The 18183-nt window shown below is 35.9% G+C and overlaps 1 protein-coding gene across 3 annotated transcripts in view; it reads right to left on the bottom strand.

Moving 5' to 3' along the window:
- Positions 1–18183, bottom strand: part of WASHC4 (WASH complex subunit 4) — a 59991-nt gene that overhangs the window by 32819 nt on the left and 8989 nt on the right. For all 3 annotated transcript variants that reach the window (XM_042993073.1, XM_042993074.1, XM_042993075.1), the window contains 8 exons: positions 17296–17378; positions 15691–15733; positions 15126–15229; positions 13561–13681; positions 11933–12056; positions 11706–11833; positions 10535–10695; positions 4086–4212 (listed from right to left, as the gene is read on the bottom strand). In XM_042993073.1, the coding sequence (XP_042849007.1) occupies positions 4086–4212; positions 10535–10695; positions 11706–11833; positions 11933–12056; positions 13561–13681; positions 15126–15229; positions 15691–15733; positions 17296–17378 (891 nt within the window). The remainder of the gene's footprint in view (positions 1–4085; positions 4213–10534; positions 10696–11705; positions 11834–11932; positions 12057–13560; positions 13682–15125; positions 15230–15690; positions 15734–17295; positions 17379–18183) is intronic.

Below are 18183 nucleotides of genomic sequence, written 5' to 3'. Positions count from 1 at the left end.
GTCCTAATCAGACCTTCTCTCCTTCCAGCCCAATAAGAACATATTCTCTCCTACTCTTCTATTCACGAAGGAAGAACAAAGGTCTTGTGAGGTTTAAAAAAGATTTTTAGTGCTAGTAAACCCAGGGAAATGGGATGGAATAAGAAAACAGGAAAAGGAAAAGGATATTACCTTATATATTTTCATGTAGATCCAAAAAAACCACATAGAAACATCATAATAAAGATTCTTTGGGTTTACAAAAGGACAAAAAAAGATACATGTACAGTTTTAGGATGAACCTAAATTATACTATTATGGATCTATTCAAGGAACTGGGGCAGAAGCCATATGCTAGTGATTCTCAACTTTTTTTCTAGTCCTCTATCATATGTGAGAGATAAAGTACTCTCCTATCAGTGTAACAGTGGCTCAGTAAAGAAGTGATACTTAGTGTGGGTGGGAGAGGGGATTTTCTCTGAACCAATTATATCTCTGTGATAAAGAGATGTGCAAAGTTAATAGAATAAGAAATGAGAGAGAAGGCAGCATCCTAAGAAAGGTGACAAAGCTTGGGGAATACACACAGGAAAGAGCTAGAAGTCTTAACCTGTCAGCTACAGAACTATCACACCAGATTCTGCCCTAGTGCAGCACCATGAAAAGTTTAAAAGCAGAAACAAAGAACAGCAAAAGTAGAACTCTAAGCCAGGCATAAAAAGGGGAGTTTCTTTTTTGAGGGGGAACAGGGGTGAAAGAATTCATGGGTCCCCAGATGGTCATTAACTTGTGAAACATATATATAAAGGACGTATTTTAAAAATCTAAATGGGGAGAGGAGAGGTTTAGGGTCTGTTTTTGTTAATGGAAGAATAAATAATCTGGACTAACCTCTGTACAAAGAACAAGCAAATCTGGGCAAAACATTTTTTTAATCTCTCAGGAGGCATCAAAGAGCTATTAAGAAGATAAGGAAATATAAAGCCAAAATCTGGGAGAAGAAAGAAACCCAGAGAAGTGAGCCTGGCATTTGAGGCTGCTTCCTTAAGAAGCATCTGCCAGTTCCAAAAGAGAATGGAGACAGAAGCCAAATGTTACCTTTCAGCATCTCCCAGAAAGGAGAGGGGAATAAAAACAGGAGTTCGTGGCCCATCAAAGAGGAAAGGAGGTCCTATAAACCTAGGTTCTGGATTGGGATCCTGAAAAACTACCCCCTAAAAAGTAAGGATGAACTCAAAAAACTAGCCATCATAGGATTTAGGTCCCATTTCAAATCATCTCAATCCATGACTAGGTTGAGGTGATCTGGGTTGTTAGTTGTCCCAGACTAGCTGTTTATCAAAAGTAAAAATTATTAAGTCCTCTCTGGAAAAAGAAAAACAATATCCAGATCTTCAAATTATAGCCACAGTTTTTCATATACAATGTGCGCATTATTAAAAACAACCAGGCAAAGAGATAATAAGACATATCAAAAAACAAGAGAAACATAGATAACAGAAACATCCAGATAATGAAATTACTAGACATAGGCTTAAAAATAATTCTGCTACGTTGAAGGAAAAGAAACAAAATTTTTTCAGAAAAAGAAATGGAAACTATAAAAAAAGCTAAAAAGTAAAATAAGTAAAATTAAGAGTTCAGTAGATAGGCTTAACAAGAGAGAGAGAGAGAGAGAGAGAGAGAGAGAGAGAGAGAGAGAGAGAGAGAGAATAAAACAGAAATAGTACTTGAAGAGTTAGTGGCTGAGAATTTTCCACAAATTCCAGAAGCTCTACAAATCCCAAGCAGCACTGACACAAAGAAAACTACACCTAGGTACATTAAAGCAGTATTGCTAAAAACCAAAAAGTAGATCTTACAAGCAATTAAAGACTCACATTCAGAAACCAAGAAAACTGACAGCTAACTTCTCAACAAAAATAAAAGCCAGAAGACAATAAGTTGGGGAGGGAGGTGAGGGATCCTGCTAACCCAGAATTCTCTACATAGCAAAAATGCTTTTGAAAACAAAGTTGAGGGGTGCCTGGGTGGCTCAGTGGGTTAAGCAGCCAACTCTGGATTTCGGCTCAGATCATGATTTCAGTTTGTGAGTTCAAGCACCACATCGCTCTCTGTGCTCACAGTGCAGAGCCTGCTTCAGATCCTGTCTCCCTCTCTTTGCCTCTCCCCTGCACCCACTCTCTCTCCCAAAAATAAATAAATGTTAAAAAACAAAAATGAAGTTGAAATAAAGACATATTCAGACAAAAAAAAAATAGTGATAATTCATCAACAGAAGGACACTGTAAATGAATTCCACAAACAGAAGAATGAAGAGGGGCACCTGGGTGGCTCAGTCGGTTAAGCGTCCGACTTTGGCTCAGGTCATGATCTCACAATCCGTGAGTTCAAGCCCTGTGTTGGGCTCTGTGCTGACAGCTTGGAGCCTGGAGCCTGCTTAGGATTCTATGTCTCCCTCCTCTCTGCCCCGTCCCAGCTAATGCTCTACTTCTCTGTCTCACTCTCAAAAATAAATAAACGATAAAATATATATATATACAAATACATATATATATACATACACACACACATACATATGTATATACATACACATACACATATATATACATGTATATATGTATACATATGTGTATGTATATATATATATATATATACATATACATACACATATGTATATATATATATACACATAAGAAGAATGAAGAGACGCAGAAGAACGGAAAGCAACAGAACAGGTAAATATATGGATAAATCTAAATGGACCAGGACTATAAAGACAACAGCAGCAATAATAATGCCTCGAGAAGTTTAATATATAAAATGAATCAAAATAAACAACAACATCAGAAGTGAGACGGTAGATAAAGAGAATTACGGTGGTTTAAGATCCTCACACTGTCTAGAAAGAGATAAAACTACTTATTTATTTTGGAGTTGAAGGTTAAATGATGCACTTAAAATCTCTAGAGTAACCATTAAAAAAACCCAGTAAAAGGATACAGAATTAACGACATAATAAAGGGAGAAATAAAATGATGAATTAATTCAAAAGAGAGCAAGAAAGGAAAGTAAAAGGGACACAGAACAAGTGAGATAAATAGAAAGCAACTAGTCAGGTGCTAGTTTTAAATCCAAATACATCATCAGCAATGACATAGAGAAAATAAAAAAAGACAGCTAGACTGGGGAAAAATTTATGCTGCTTACACACTGCTTACACACAGGAGACACACATTAAATATAAGGAGTCAAACAAGTTGCAAGTCAAATGATGAAAAAAGACATACTATGTAGACCTTAACTAAAAGAGAACTGGTATAGCTATATTACTATTATACACACAAGACTTAAGACAGAGCATTACTAGAAATAAAAGGGATATTTCATAACAACAGGTTCAATTCATCAGGAATAAATAATAATTCTTAAATGTTATGCACTCACTTGGTTTTAAAACATATAAAACAAAAACAAAGGGTAAACAGACAAATCCACCATGCTAGTGGGAGATTCTAACCCAATTCTGTCAGTAACTGACACAATATGTAAACAAAATCATTAACAAACATAACCTACTTGACATATACAGAACACTACAACCAATAAATGCAAGTTACATATTCTTTTCAAGTGTACATGAAATGTTTACCAAAGTTGACCATAGGCTGGGCCATAATGCAAATCTCAACAAATTTAAAAATAGCAAAATTATTTTAGTACTTCTAGAAATCAATAATAAAAGATAACTAGGAAATCCTCTTATCTTTACAAACTAAAACATATCTTCAAAATAACCCACAGATCAAAAAAGAAATCACAATAAAATTTCTTATATATTTCGAACTAAATAATGGAAATGCAACATATCAAAACTTATGGGATACAGCAAAAAAAGTCATGCTTTGAAGAGAATACAGAGATTTAAATGCATGTATTAGAAAATCTAAATTAGTCACACAGATCTAAACATAATCAAATCAATTTCAGTTTTTAAAAACAAAAACATATCGTACCCCTTCCAGTTTTTTCAAAGTGTAAGTTCTATACATTGAATTAACAAAGAAATGACCCCCAAAATATTCTAAGTAAGAAGATGCAACTACCTGTATAAAAACATTACATCTATTGGTGAGGTCTTCAGCAAATTTATCCATTCTCTGCTCTTTAGATAAAATAGATTCCATTTTCATCATCCATGAGCTCACAAAGACGTAGTAAGACTGTACATCTCTAAAAAAGGAAAATATTGGGGTTACTCAGCACAGGAAATAAAATTTACTTCCATTTCTTTGAACTGGTTGGGATAAAATATTTCCTTGCAGGAGCCACCTTTCTGGTTTTCAAATTACAGACATCCTACATACATATATAATTTACTCATTCAACAAATGTTCATGCCTATATAGGCCAGACACTGTTTCTCAGTACTAAAAATAAAAGTTAGCAGTAAACAAAATAGATAAAAATCCCTACCACAATAAAGTTTACATTCTTTGAAGAAAGGAGAGTTGTGTAACAAAGAAATCAATAATTAAGATCTGTAAGATGTTAGATATGTGCTATGGAAAAGATGCAGCAGAGAGAAAAAAAGAGACAGAGACTTGGAGGGCAGGTATAATTTTAATTACAGTGATCAAGGCAGGCTCACTGAAATTATGATTTTGAGCCAAGATTTGAAGAAGATGAATGAGTAATCTATGTAAATATATGAGAAGAGAATTCTAGGAAAGTAAATAACAAACGCAAACGTCTGGCATGTTCAAGTAATAAAAAGAAGTCAGTATGGCTGGAGCTCAGAGAACAGGGATGAGAACATAAAAGGAAATCAGAGAAGTACAAAGGTGGGGGTTGGGGGGCAGGAAGGGTGGGGAGTAGAACAGGATTTGTGTATGACCTTGTAGAGAGGGCTTCAATGGAAAGCCACCAAAGCATTTGAGCAGAGTGACTTTATCTAACTTTGCAGGGGACCAAAATCACCTTGGCTGAGATGCTGAAAATAAACTGTAAAGGGGACAAGTGGGGTAACAGAAAAACGACTCAGGCAGCTACCACGATAATGCAGAAGGGGATGACAACTTGAACCAGAAGGGAAGGCTGGAAGTGGTCAGAATCTGGATATAAAAGCTACACTGATTGAACGCTTCCTATGTGCCAGCCACTGTTCTAATCACTGTACGCAAAGTAACTCATTTAATCCTCACATAACCTTATGATCTAGAAGAGGAAACTGATACACAGAGAAGTTAAGTAACGTGCCCAAGATCATAACTGGTAAAAAGCCAACCCAAGATAAAAGCCCAAATCTAGGAAGCTTTCCTATCCAGGAAAGACTAAATCTACTGATTTAATTCTCCGCTGCAAGCCAATTACAAACACTGAATCACTCTATCAATGTATCTCAAATGGCTCAAAATGGAAACTTTTAGCCCAGAAGCTATTTAATATACACTTCTTTTTTATTTTAAAGGTTTAGTGTGGAAAAACAAACAATTCCCCTTTGTGGGATCTGATGTTACCAACTCTTTAGAGACTTCCTCCAGTCAGAGAAACATCCCATTACTGCCAGTCAGAATGAACTAGAGGATAGCACTCCGGGCAAGGGACTGCAGAGACTCACCTGACCGAAATCTGAACCCCACAGTGAGGTCAGTGGTCAGCCATACTGCCAAAGAGTCTGACAATGTCAAGAACTCAGTCTGAAGAGGGATTACACCAAAATTTTTCATAACTGTCTTTTAAAGAGGTAAAACCCTAGCATCAAATCTAAGAAAAATTTCTTGCTGAGCCAGGATTCCATTAAACAAATGACACCAACAGCTGTACTTTTTGGCTTTGCCTCAAATGGTGCTAACATTATTTGACTTGTGGATTATTTGACTTAAAAATGTGAAACACGGAGAATGAGCAGGGTCCTAGGGCAATGCCTCCTTTTGAGGAAGCTGTGATCAGTATTCAGCAGGGATACAAGTATAGGAGGGAAGAGAAAGGTCATAAGCCAAGACAGAAGGAAGAGGCCTAGATTATAGAGCCCTCCTTGACAGTAATCAAACCAGTAACCTTATGAAGAAGGCTAATAACACAGTCAAGGGCACTCACTCAGTTTTAGATCAGACTATGCAGGATAAAGCAGAGATTATCCATTACTCCACCCATCACTCCTACATTCAAACACTAGATGATATTCCTCTCTTATGAAAATGAAAATGAAGCTGTTTCAAGTTTTAAAAAACAAGTTTTTGACAAATGGAGTCCAAAAATAGCCAAGGGTCCTGTCAGATGGTCAGCTTCACTTCAAAGTACAAACAGGAAAAACACTAAGGAAAAAAAAAATCTGTCCCAATATAAATCACCAAATGGCGGTAACACTTCTATGTCAACAGAGGTTTGAAATGAAGGTTCAGAGCTCTATCCTCTGAAGTCAGTATTTCCAGTGTCAAAATGGTTTTGAATGAAAAGCAAAATGCAGCAACCTACAAACCTTGGACCCCAGGCAGGAATGTGGCTGGGACACTCGGCCAGCTGAAGTCTAGTGCATACTGGGCGGGGGCAGGGAAACCGTCCCCCACTGTTTCCTCATTATCTAATAACTCTGGAACCTAACTGGGACAGCTCTTGTTCACTCCCTCAATTTTTCCTAAAACACTGGATAAAACTCATGCTAGTCACACTGTCTCCCCTCTCCTGGGTTTCATTTTAGTGAATTTTAGGTTTGTTTGGGATAACTGCAAGGAGAATGAAAAAGACACTATCCCCTTCAGCTCCCTGGAGCTCTATGGTAACTGTGTATCTTTGGAATCAAAGAATTTAAAAACATAAAATGTTATCATGGGGGGGAGGGGGTCTTTGAAAGTCAACTTATTCAATCTTCTACCTGATAAGCCTCACTTCCTACAGCATCTTGGACTGAGGTCATCTATACTTTACCTACACAGCTCTAGTAAAAGAGTGCATTACCTCTCAGGACAGCCTCCAGGACTTGGTAGCAGAGGCTCTTCAGCAGGACTGGTATGGGCTTGCACACTAGCACACCTAGCTCTCTGACCTGGCAAAGTTCATTTCTCTAAGCCTCATTCTCCTTATCTAAAAATGGGATAAAAATAGTACTGTCGAGTAGCAGTTAACAGCTTATGCTCTAGAGTTGGGACTGCCCAGCTCTGCCACCTACTAGCTGTTTAAATTTGGGCAAGTTCAATCTCTCTGTATTTCAATTTTCTCACCTACAAAATGGCCATAATTACAGTATCTACCTCACAGGATTCTCTCATGATTAAAGGAGATGATAAATGTGAAGTTCCTGGAACAGTTTAGTTATTGGCTTACAGAAAGCACTGGGTTAATATTGGTTGTTACCTTTATTATTTCCCACATGAGAAGACTATTACAGGGTTTGCATAAGACAAAGTGTCTAAAGCCTTTAGCATAATGCCTGCTACTAAGAGCTCAATCATGTTGGCGATTTTGGATCTCTGGAGCCACAGAGATCAAATCTGTTCCCTCTTCAACCTGAATGCCCCTCAAATATTTAAGGAGCTCACCACATCATTTCTCAGATTTCTCTTTTAAAGGTCAAACTATGTTAGAGATTCTTCAAAAGGCATGGTTGTCAGGTCTTCTGACATATCCTGATCAGCTGCATTTAGGGTTGCTGCATTTTGTGTCCCTCTTAAAAATGTGACACCACTGGACACCAACTACGATCTGACCAATAAAAATTCAATGAAACTACCAATTCACATGGCCTAGACATTATAAGTACCATTTCCCATAATCTGGATATAGTTATTAACATAATCCAAGTATGTATTGGCATTTTTAGCAACTGCATCACACTATTCAAGAATATTAAGATGGGAATGCAAGCTGGTGCAGCCACTCTGGAAAACAGAATGGAGGCTCCTCAAAAAACTAAACAGAGAACTACCCTACGACCCAGCAACTGTACTACTGGGTATTTATCCAAGGGATGCAGGGGTGCTGTTTCAAAGGGACACATGCACCCCCATGTTTATAGCAGCACTATCAACAATAGCCAAAGTATGGAAAGAGCCCAAATGTCCATCGATGGATGAATGGATAAAGAAGATGTGGTCTATATATACAATGGAGTATTACTCGGCAATCAAAAAGAATGAAATCTTGCCATTTGCAACTACATGATTGGAACTGGAGGGTATTACGTGAAGTGAAATCAGTCAAAGACAAATATCATATGACTTCACTCATATGAGGACTTTAAGAGACAAAACAGATGAACACAAGGGAAGGGAAACAAAAATAATATAAAAACAGGGAGGGGGGCAAAACAGAAGAGACTCATAAATATGGAGAACAAACTGAGGGTTACTGGAGGGGTTGTGGGAGGGGGGGAATGGGCTAAATGGGTAAGGGGCACTAAGGAATCTACTCCTGAAATCATTGTTGCACTATATGCTAATTTGGATGTAAATTAAAAAATATATATATATAGATATAGATATAGATATAGATATAGATATAGATATAAAGCTTCTGATAATTAAGATATCCACACACCTTAATTAATACTATTAACCTAATCCCTGTGTCTCCATCTTATTGAATTCACAGCTTTAACTCCAAACTATGTCTTTTTCCCTCCTCAGTTCTGTTTTAGAAGATAGGAGGAAGCTCTGAAATTTACGTTATGTGTAGTCCTGCCTGAATTGAGTAACTGTCATTTTCCATGGACTTGAACCACCAGACTTGAGAGTACTAAGAGATGCTTTAGGGGACTCCTATATTCCTGATGTACTCCTTCTTCCCCCATTCTGCAGTAGTGGTCCAATTTCCCCTTGACAGTCAAGATCGAAAGAAAATGAATAAATATCCCTATTATCTTCTAATCATATCACAAATAAAAACTGTGTCCAGCACAGAGCCAGTGGCACAGTCCTGCATCACTTCACTAAAATCTTCATCCAGGTCAGTGTGTGATTTTAGCAATGCACTCAAGAAACAATGTGCAGTAAATTAAGTGTTGAGGCTAGGTGATGAGAACACGGGAACTCATCTATTTTCTCTCTTTTGTGTATATTTGAAAATTTGCATAGTAAGACTTCAACAAAATAGGATGTAAATATCAGAAGAACACCTGATTGTTGTTACATTATGTAACAACATAAGGATGTAAATATCAGAAGAAACTAAAGTTAAAAGTATTCTGTTAAGAGGCACATGAAAAGATGTTCAACGTCGCTCCTCATCAGGGAAATACAAATCAAAACCACACTCAGATATCACCTCACACCAGTCAGAGTGGCCAAAATGAACAAATCAGGAAACTATAGATGCTGGAGAGGATGTGGAGAAACAGGAACCCTCTTGCACTGTTGGTGGGAATGCAAATTGGTGCAGCCGCTCTGGAAAGCAGTGTGGAGGTTCCTCAGAAAATTAAAAATAGACCTACCCTGTGACCCAGCAATAGCACTGCTAGGAATTTACCCAAGGGATACAGGAGTAATGATGCATAGGGTCACTTGTACCCCAATGTTTATAGCAGCACTCTCAACAATAGCCAAATTATGGAAAGAGCCTAAATGTCCATCAACTGATGAATGGATAAAGAAATCGTGGTTTATATACACAATGGAATACTACGTGGCAATGAGAAAGAATGAAATATGGCCTTTTGTAGCAATGTGGATGGAACCGGAGAGTGTGATGCTAAGTGAAATAAGCCATACAGAGAAAGACAGATACCATATGGTTTCACTCTTATGTGGATCCTGAGAAACTTAACAGAAACCCATGGGGAAGGGGAAGGGAAAAAAAAAAAAGAGGTTAGAGTGGGAGTGAGCCAAAGCATAAGAGATTGTTAAAAACTGAGAACAAACTGAGGGTTGATGGGGGGGTGGGAGGGAGGGGAGGGTGGGGAATGGGTATTGAGGAGGGCACCTTTTGGGATGAGCACTGGGTGTTGTATGGAAACCAATTTGACAATAAATTTCATATATTGAAAAAAAAAAAAGTATTCTGTTAGGGAACAGGCTCAGGTACAGGGGGAAACTGAACAGAGGACAGTTGTTTTTCCCTTTCAACTTTTAGTACTTTTGGACTTAAGTATGTACATATGTTACTTTCATAAAAATACAAATTAAAAAAAGGAGTGCATCAAATTAAAGTCAACGCCTCCAAAAATTATCACTGAGTCATGGACACCCAATGTTTTTAATGTCATCAAATGACATCTACTGCGGGAACTTCACTCTACACAAAATATTTAATGCGTCTGATAAAAAGTATGTGTATATGTCTGCAAATACATGTATACATATGTATGTGTGCCTATATACACACACACATCTCCATAAAGTACAATTTTCCTGCATCTTTAAGTTTAAACCTAAAACATTTAAAACAAAACCAAAAAAACTCCTAAAAATTAAGCCTCCTAGAGATTGTCTAACCTCTTCTCTGGTAATGAGTAAGTACATTTGATCTTATAACCAAATATTTTCCATATATTTAGAGTCAGTGTAAGATCCAAGAACATAAAGTATCTAAACACTTTCGTTACGGGTACTTATAAACTCACTTGGTAAGTGATTGAGCTTTCTGCTGTAGGAAAGTATCTCTGTGTATTTTAATGGCTTGAAGACTTTTTCTGTCTAGAAGTTTGGCAGCTGCTGGTATTTTCTGGATCAAAAAATTATCAGGAAACCAAATAATATTAGCAGTTAGAGTGATGGCTGGTACCTGAAATAGTAAATGTAAGAGAGGGAAATCAATAAATTCAGGCTAACAGTAAGCTGTTTAATAGTCCTATAATACACAACGGGAAGACAACTTACAATCATTTATACATTATGACACAAATTATCTTACTGTGGCACAATTAAGGCATTCTAATATCTGATATGGGACATGAGAAAGTTTTATTCTGCCTAAATATTAAACACTTACACACTCTCATGGATATTCAGATAAAAATATGCAAAAAGCAAACAGAAACTTCAATCTTCACCACTTTTACTTTTATTCTATATTAGTGAAAAAATAAAAGACCCAAGATGGCTGGATTCTCATGGTCACATATCACTTGATTTTACACACAAAGTTTTCAATTTTGAAATCAGGTGTGTCACATCATGGAAATAGCAAAGATGTAAAAAAAAAAAAAAATTTTTAATTTTTTAATTTTTTTCCACTTCAATAATGAGAAGGAATGGCAAGAAGAGGAGAAGAACCAAAGAAAAAGAAAACAGCAGTGACAGTAATAGGAAGTTAATTTATAGGAAAAAATCTGGAAGAACTTCCACGAATAGGTATTTATATGATGTGGAATTATGCAGTACTTCCATTTACTATGTTACTTATTTCTGGAATGCTTGGTTTTTGGGTTTTAAAAAATGCTTATTTTCAGAGAGAGAGGTAGCATGAGGGATGGGCAGAGAGGAGAGAGAATCTCAAGCAGGCTCCACGCTGTGGGCACAGAGCCCAAAGTGGAGCCCAATGCAGGGCTCAAACTCACAAACCATGAGATGATGGCCTGAGCCAAAATCAAGAGTTGGACGCTCAACCCACCCAGGTGCTCTGGGAATGCTTGGTTTTTAAAAATTCTTATAGTATTATTTTTATAATTATTACAAAGTACTGTAAAAATTACTATTTTTATAATCAGGAATAAAATACATTTTAGAATATCCAATTTTATCCAAAATCTTTTTCACCTACTCAAGTTGAAAAAAAAAGTTCCAAGTTCTTACCTTCTTACAAATGTCCAATAAAGATTTATAAAACTTTTTATCAATAGTCCGAAAAATTTGAAAATGCAGTACAAAGAGTCCACAAATTCCAACGTACTTGTCTCTCTGGTCAATTTCAGAAGGTTCTCCTTATAAAACAACACCATGTGAGAAAAATATACTTAATTCTACATTCAAGGAAATGCAAACTTTATCAACACAAATTTAAAAAATGCATTTTACATTACCAAGTTTGGCTTCTACATTTGCAAAAATTGAGCGAATACTATGTGCAAATTCTTCAGCAAAAGTGCTATTTTTTGACACAGATACTCCTCCATTGAGAGAATCAAACTGCTGTTCTATACAGGCCTAAATAGGAAACATTTAAAGGGAAATTTAAACTTTCAATAAGTTATTAAACAGACTTAAATATACACCGTGTGACAAACTTCTACATTCATCATTTTAATCTCAGTAACACTGAGGCTCAAGTTTTTACCTTAATGTCATCTAATAACTAAATCCTTTTGAGTGAAAAATATGTACTTATGTACTTAAGTACCTAGTTAGTGAAATACAACTGAACCACAAATCCAAAATTCTACATGAAGAGATATACACAGTGATGCTCAGTGACGTATGGAAGATGTATCTGATTAAGCACGGAAAACGTTTTATTATTTTACCATGCACTTTTAAGAGAATAGTGTATTTTTTCTGATGATTACTTTCCTAGCACTTTATTATAGCATGTATCAGAATGTCTCCTGGAAAAAGACTCAATGACAAAAAATCATCTTCTGAATCGAATATATCAGCTGTTAATTAGTATAAACAATAGTTGGGATCAATCTGTAAAATGTGTGATCCTCAGAATAGCATAATGTATAGATGTCAAATCACTATGTTGTATGCCTGAAACTAACATTATGTGTCAACTATATATCAATTTTTTATTGTCATTATGTAAAAATATGTTAAAAATAACCTTGAAGCAGATTTTAAATATAAATATATTGCAATTTCTAATAAATACTACCCAAAGCAATGCTATCCAATAGAACTTTCTGTGATCATAGAAATGTTCTACATTTCTATGCTGACAGGATAGCTAGTCACAGACTAATTGTGGCTATTTTTCCCTCAGCTTTATTAAGATATTATTGATATACAACATGTAAGTTTGAAGTGTCTGCTGCAATGATTAGATTATATATATGCAGCTGTTAAGCACATGAAAGTGGTGGAGAAAGTGAAATTTTATTTCATTTTAATTAATTTAAACTTAAAATAGCTAGTAAATAGTAGGAAGCTACCTGGACTACACAGACCCAAATTATATTCCCTGAGCCCAGGAAGAATTAAACATTCGTTCATTCATTTATGGGAGAGAGAGTACAAGCAAGGGAGGGGCACAAAGAAAGGGAGACACAGCATCTAAAGCAGGCTCCAGGCTCCGAGCTGTCAGCTCAAAGCCCAACACAGGGCTTGAACCCATGAAGGCAGGATCATGACCTGTGCCGAAGTCAGACGCCTAACCTACTGAGCCATCCAGGCGTCCCTAAACACACCCAAATCTAGAGTTTAACAACAAACACTAAAGCAACTGCTTAGATCTTAATCCTTGAATAGTTTTATCCTTCTACATAATTAAAAAAAAAACAAAACCCTCACCCCAAATACAACTAGTACCATTAATTTTGTTTGCTACTAGGTACTGAAATAATTACATTTAGTACACTGACAATGTTTTAAGCCAAACACTTCTAAAGAAAACATATTTCAGTGGTATGCTATCAAAGTGTCATACAGAGTTCTGAGCTGGATCAACTAATACAAGCCCATTTAGTATAGCCTGATAGAGCTGTCATACCTGAAATATCATTCCATCAAGTAACTGCCCTTCTAGCTTCAGCAAAAACTTTTCAAACGGCTTTAGCTTTTCTTCCTGAATTCCAAATTTTGAAGGATTGTGATGGACAGATTTCAGTAACCTTGTGGAAGATTAGGAGAAAGACCTTCAATTTTACTAATAATTCTTCAATTGAAAAATTTTCGAGAAATCAAAATTTTACATTTGTTTGCTTGTTTGGCTCTACACATTTGAAAACCTGAACAAAAACAATGCTAAGATATTTAATTTTCTAATCATGCCTTTTTTATATCATCCTAAATTCAGGTGTCTGGTACTCTTAGATACCAGATGAACTAAATAAAATCCCTGGACTTAAAGAAGTCTTAAGAATATACAATGAAATAAAACCAAGTTCAGGAAAACAACTGTCACTTGAACAGAACCCAAGAAAAAAATAACTCTGAGTTCTAAGGTAGTCAAATTAACATTCTAATATACTTTAAGTATTAGGATGCTTTATATAAGTATACCATACTCTCAAACAAGCCCATCTGAAATTTAAAAATGGTTAACATTTAATGGCTAACATTAACAACTCAGACAACAGATGTCGGCGAGGATGTGGAGAAAGAGGATCTCTTTTGCATTGTTGGTGGGAATGCAAGCTGGTGCAACCACTCTGGAATGGAGGTTTCTCAAAAAAATTAAAAATAGAACTACCCTACGACCAGCAATTGCACTACTAGATATCTATCCAAAGGATACAGGTATGCAGTTTCGAAGGGGCACATGCACCCCAATGTTTATAGCAGCACTATCAACAATAGCCAAAGTCTGGAAAGAGCCCAAATGTCCTTCGACAGATGAATGGATAAAGATGTGGATAAAGATGTGGATAAAGATGTGGATAAAGATGTGGATAAAGATGTGGATAGAGCAGATGTATATATATATATATATGTACGTATATACGTATATATATATATGTATACACGTACATATACACGTATATATACATGTGTGTATATATATGTATACACACACCCACACACACACAATGGAGTATTACTCAGCAATCAAAAAGAATGAAATCTTGCCATTTGCAACTACATGGATGGAACTAGAGGGTATTATGCTAAGCAAAATTAGTCAGAGAAAGACAAATAGCATATGACTTCACTCATATGAGGACTTTAAGAGACAAAACAGATGAACATAAGGGAGGGAAACAAAAATAATATAAAAACGGGAGACAAAACAGAAGAGACTCATAAATATGGAGAACAAACTGAGGGTTACTGGAGGGGTTATGGGAGGGGGGATGGGCTAAACGGGTAAGGGGAATTAAGGAATCTACTCCTGAAATCATTGTTGCACCATATGCTAACTTGGATGTAAATTAAAAAGTAAATAAATTATTAATTAAAAAAATGGTTACTGTATTCATAGAAACATGTGACAGGAGATCCTTCTAAATATAGGTCTCTAGGTCTTTTAAAAGAGCTGCATCATTTACATTTGTTTCTTTTTTACTAACACGTTAACTATATAAAGAGAATATTTCAAACATTTAATTGGCTCACCTTTTGTACATAGTCCAGTGCTCTTTCAATGTGACATGATTATCAATAATTTCATCCAAGGTAAGCAAAACTGTTAGCAGCTCTCCCAAGTGCTCATACATAGTCTGTCAAAAAACCTTTAATGATTACCATTTAATCACTAGTTACAAGTTAAGCTTCCTATGGATTTTTAAAGTTAAACACACTGGGCGAATTACTGAATTAAAGCAGTGGGTAAATCAGTTTATTAACGTACAAATGAAACTATTAATCCTCAGATGGAACAGTAAACCTTAGAGAAACGCTTTGCCCACTATTTCATCCTTAACTGGGATATTGCAGAATTATTTCACTCTCCAAAGAGACCACTTAGAGAATCTGCATTGGGCCACTACTGGGAAAAACTAAGAATTATATCGCTAGTGGGTCAATAATGCCTCATCAACTTCACAAATTAAAAAGAAGCAAAAAAAAATTTTTTTTCTGAAGAGTCTTGCTATAATTGTTGTACTCCCCCATCACACAAACTCCACAGTAAAATATAGTAAAAATTACAGTTTTACAGATCAAGTTAAATGACTTTTACCTGAAAATGAACTCCAGTTGTCTCTATAATTTTGGGTGCAATCCTGTAATAAAATAGCATCCAATTAAAAAAAAAAAAACTTTTTTGTTTTTAAGAAAAACACATAGCAGAAGCTCTTGGACTTTTAACATGTATTTAGCTTTATTTCAGCTATAGTCACTATAATTTATGGGGCCACACTCCACTTTTCTAAGAAGAGAACGAACATGTATACCGAGTCAGGGTTATCCTTGTCTATACCTAAACTCAACGGGTAGGGAAATGACCATATGTGACCCATGAATAACCTTAGCCTTTAAACCTGAAGGATCAAGTTTGGGATGGAGGTGGAGAAATAGTGAAACTGATATTCATTTCTTTCTCAACTATTAGAATTTTTCAATTCCCAACCCAGAATCTTCGTTATCTTACCCAAACTGGCATTTGGAAACTAGTCAGGTTTATTTCTGAGTTCTCATTCCTACTGAAAAACAATGCATACAAACAACATGCCAAAGTCAAAAGCCCCAGGATAATTCAAATTTTACTTCCTAGGCATCTCCTACTCAACAGTAAATAATTTACGACAGTATTTATACATCAAAGCACATACAGATATTCCACAGGATAGAATATTTTAAAAATTAAATTCAGAATACAAATAAATTTCATCTCTTTTGGACAGGGGCATGGTGGTGGGGAGTTCTCTTTGAATTACACATCAGATACTGCAGATGTGTAGTCACGCTCTCATGCTCTCATGCCCCCCTGCCCTGAGGACAGCTGCAGTGAAAGAACAGAACATAAAGTAAACACCTAACTGCAGAGAAAAACGTGAGAATGAGAAACAGTTAACACAGTCTTCCAGTTCATAGCAACAGTTAAGATGCATTCTGGTATACTAAGAACAACAATGAATGGACCTGGTGATCAAAAGAACAGCATCTCAATTGCTATGGAATCTTATAGAATTCCTCTGGGTCTCAGATGCTTCTCATAATTGAGAACCCTTTGTCATATACCTAAACAAAGTTCCTGTAAGATTATAATTAAATAGCAAATGGGAAAGTTTTTAAGTATAAAGAATTAATCAAATGTGAGATATTACTCTGTAGTACTAAGAACAGTAAGGGCTCTATAAAAATTTGATTATTCTTCTTGATTTAGAACAGTGGTTCTCAAACTTGCAAGATCAACTGAGTAAAACCAAAATCTTTTTCAGTGTAGATTCCCTGGCACCACTCCGCCAGATTCTGCAGTTGTAGAAACGACCCATGTAATTCTAATAAGCCAGGAAACAATGTAAAGGAGAAATAATGGGAGAAAATTTGGTACAAGCTCTAATTCCATATTAGCCTTTTCTATATAATCAAATTTAAGTTTATTCTGTCAACATTCTTATTCAGAGAGATAACATCATTTACCATGGTAGAAATTGTCTTATTAACCTATGTATTATACACATCAAGTACTGTTCGAAACATCATGCATCTTCAAAAGATGCTGAATAAATGAATGAAAGAATAAGTAAACAAATGAAAAATTATTTCGGGTAACTGGCTAGTTTTAGAAAAACATTCCCTGCATCTCTATTATAAATGCACAAATATTTACAAAATCCATTACTTGTTACTGATATAGAGGGCAGCCAACTGATGGACTACATTCATCACCACTTCATAGCACCTCGTCACAAAACAAGATAGTTCCTGAAATGACAAGTTGAGTATATGTTACATAGTTGCTTTTTAAATGTCACCATTTCTCTATTTTATGGTAACAATGGTAAACAAAAACAAAACAGTTTTCCAGTAAAATTTCCAGTTAACCTGCAGACAGACAATTCCAAACATCCTTCAAGTAAGCAGTCCTTAACCCTTCTCCTGCATCCCAAAGTCATTTCTACTGCTTTGTCCCCACAGCATTTCATTCATACTTTTATTTTAAAGATTATACTTTAGTTACTCATGTAATTCTTAAATAACAGAGACTATCTTATTCCTTCTTTAAGTATCCACTGTCCAGCATGGTGACTAACCCTCAAGTGCTTCTCAATAAAGTTCTGTCCCGTGAAGTGAATAAAAAAATGAACACCTGAACGAAGAAGCTCAAGAGCTGGCATTTTAGGAAGTAGGACAATGAGGGAAAGGCTCTCCAGAAGTCACTCTGAAATAACTTCAAATGCTTATGACCCTTAACCTCATCTATAAACAGATTTGGTACACAGAAAGGGAAATACTACTGACTGCAGGCATATGTTTGTCATGAAAAAATTAATCTGCATCTACCATGTCCCATACCTTCTGAAAATTTCTTTTCAGAAGCTCTCAACGCTTAAACCTAAAAAAACAACTGGTATGCAAAAGTATTTAAAGCCTGATTAAATCTGTGGCTAAATTTTAAGTTCTACAAGGGCAGGAATTTCTGTTGGTTTTGTGCAATGCTGTATCCCCAGCACCAAGAACAGTTCCTAACATATGCTAGGGCTTATGAAACACTTGTTGAAGGTTTAAA

Source organism: Panthera tigris, chromosome B4, assembly GCF_018350195.1.
Source record: "Panthera tigris isolate Pti1 chromosome B4, P.tigris_Pti1_mat1.1, whole genome shotgun sequence".
Taxonomy (NCBI): Eukaryota; Metazoa; Chordata; class Mammalia; order Carnivora; family Felidae; genus Panthera; species Panthera tigris.
The sequence above is the reverse complement of the archived record's forward strand: the minus strand, read 5'-3'. Positions and strand labels throughout refer to the sequence as shown.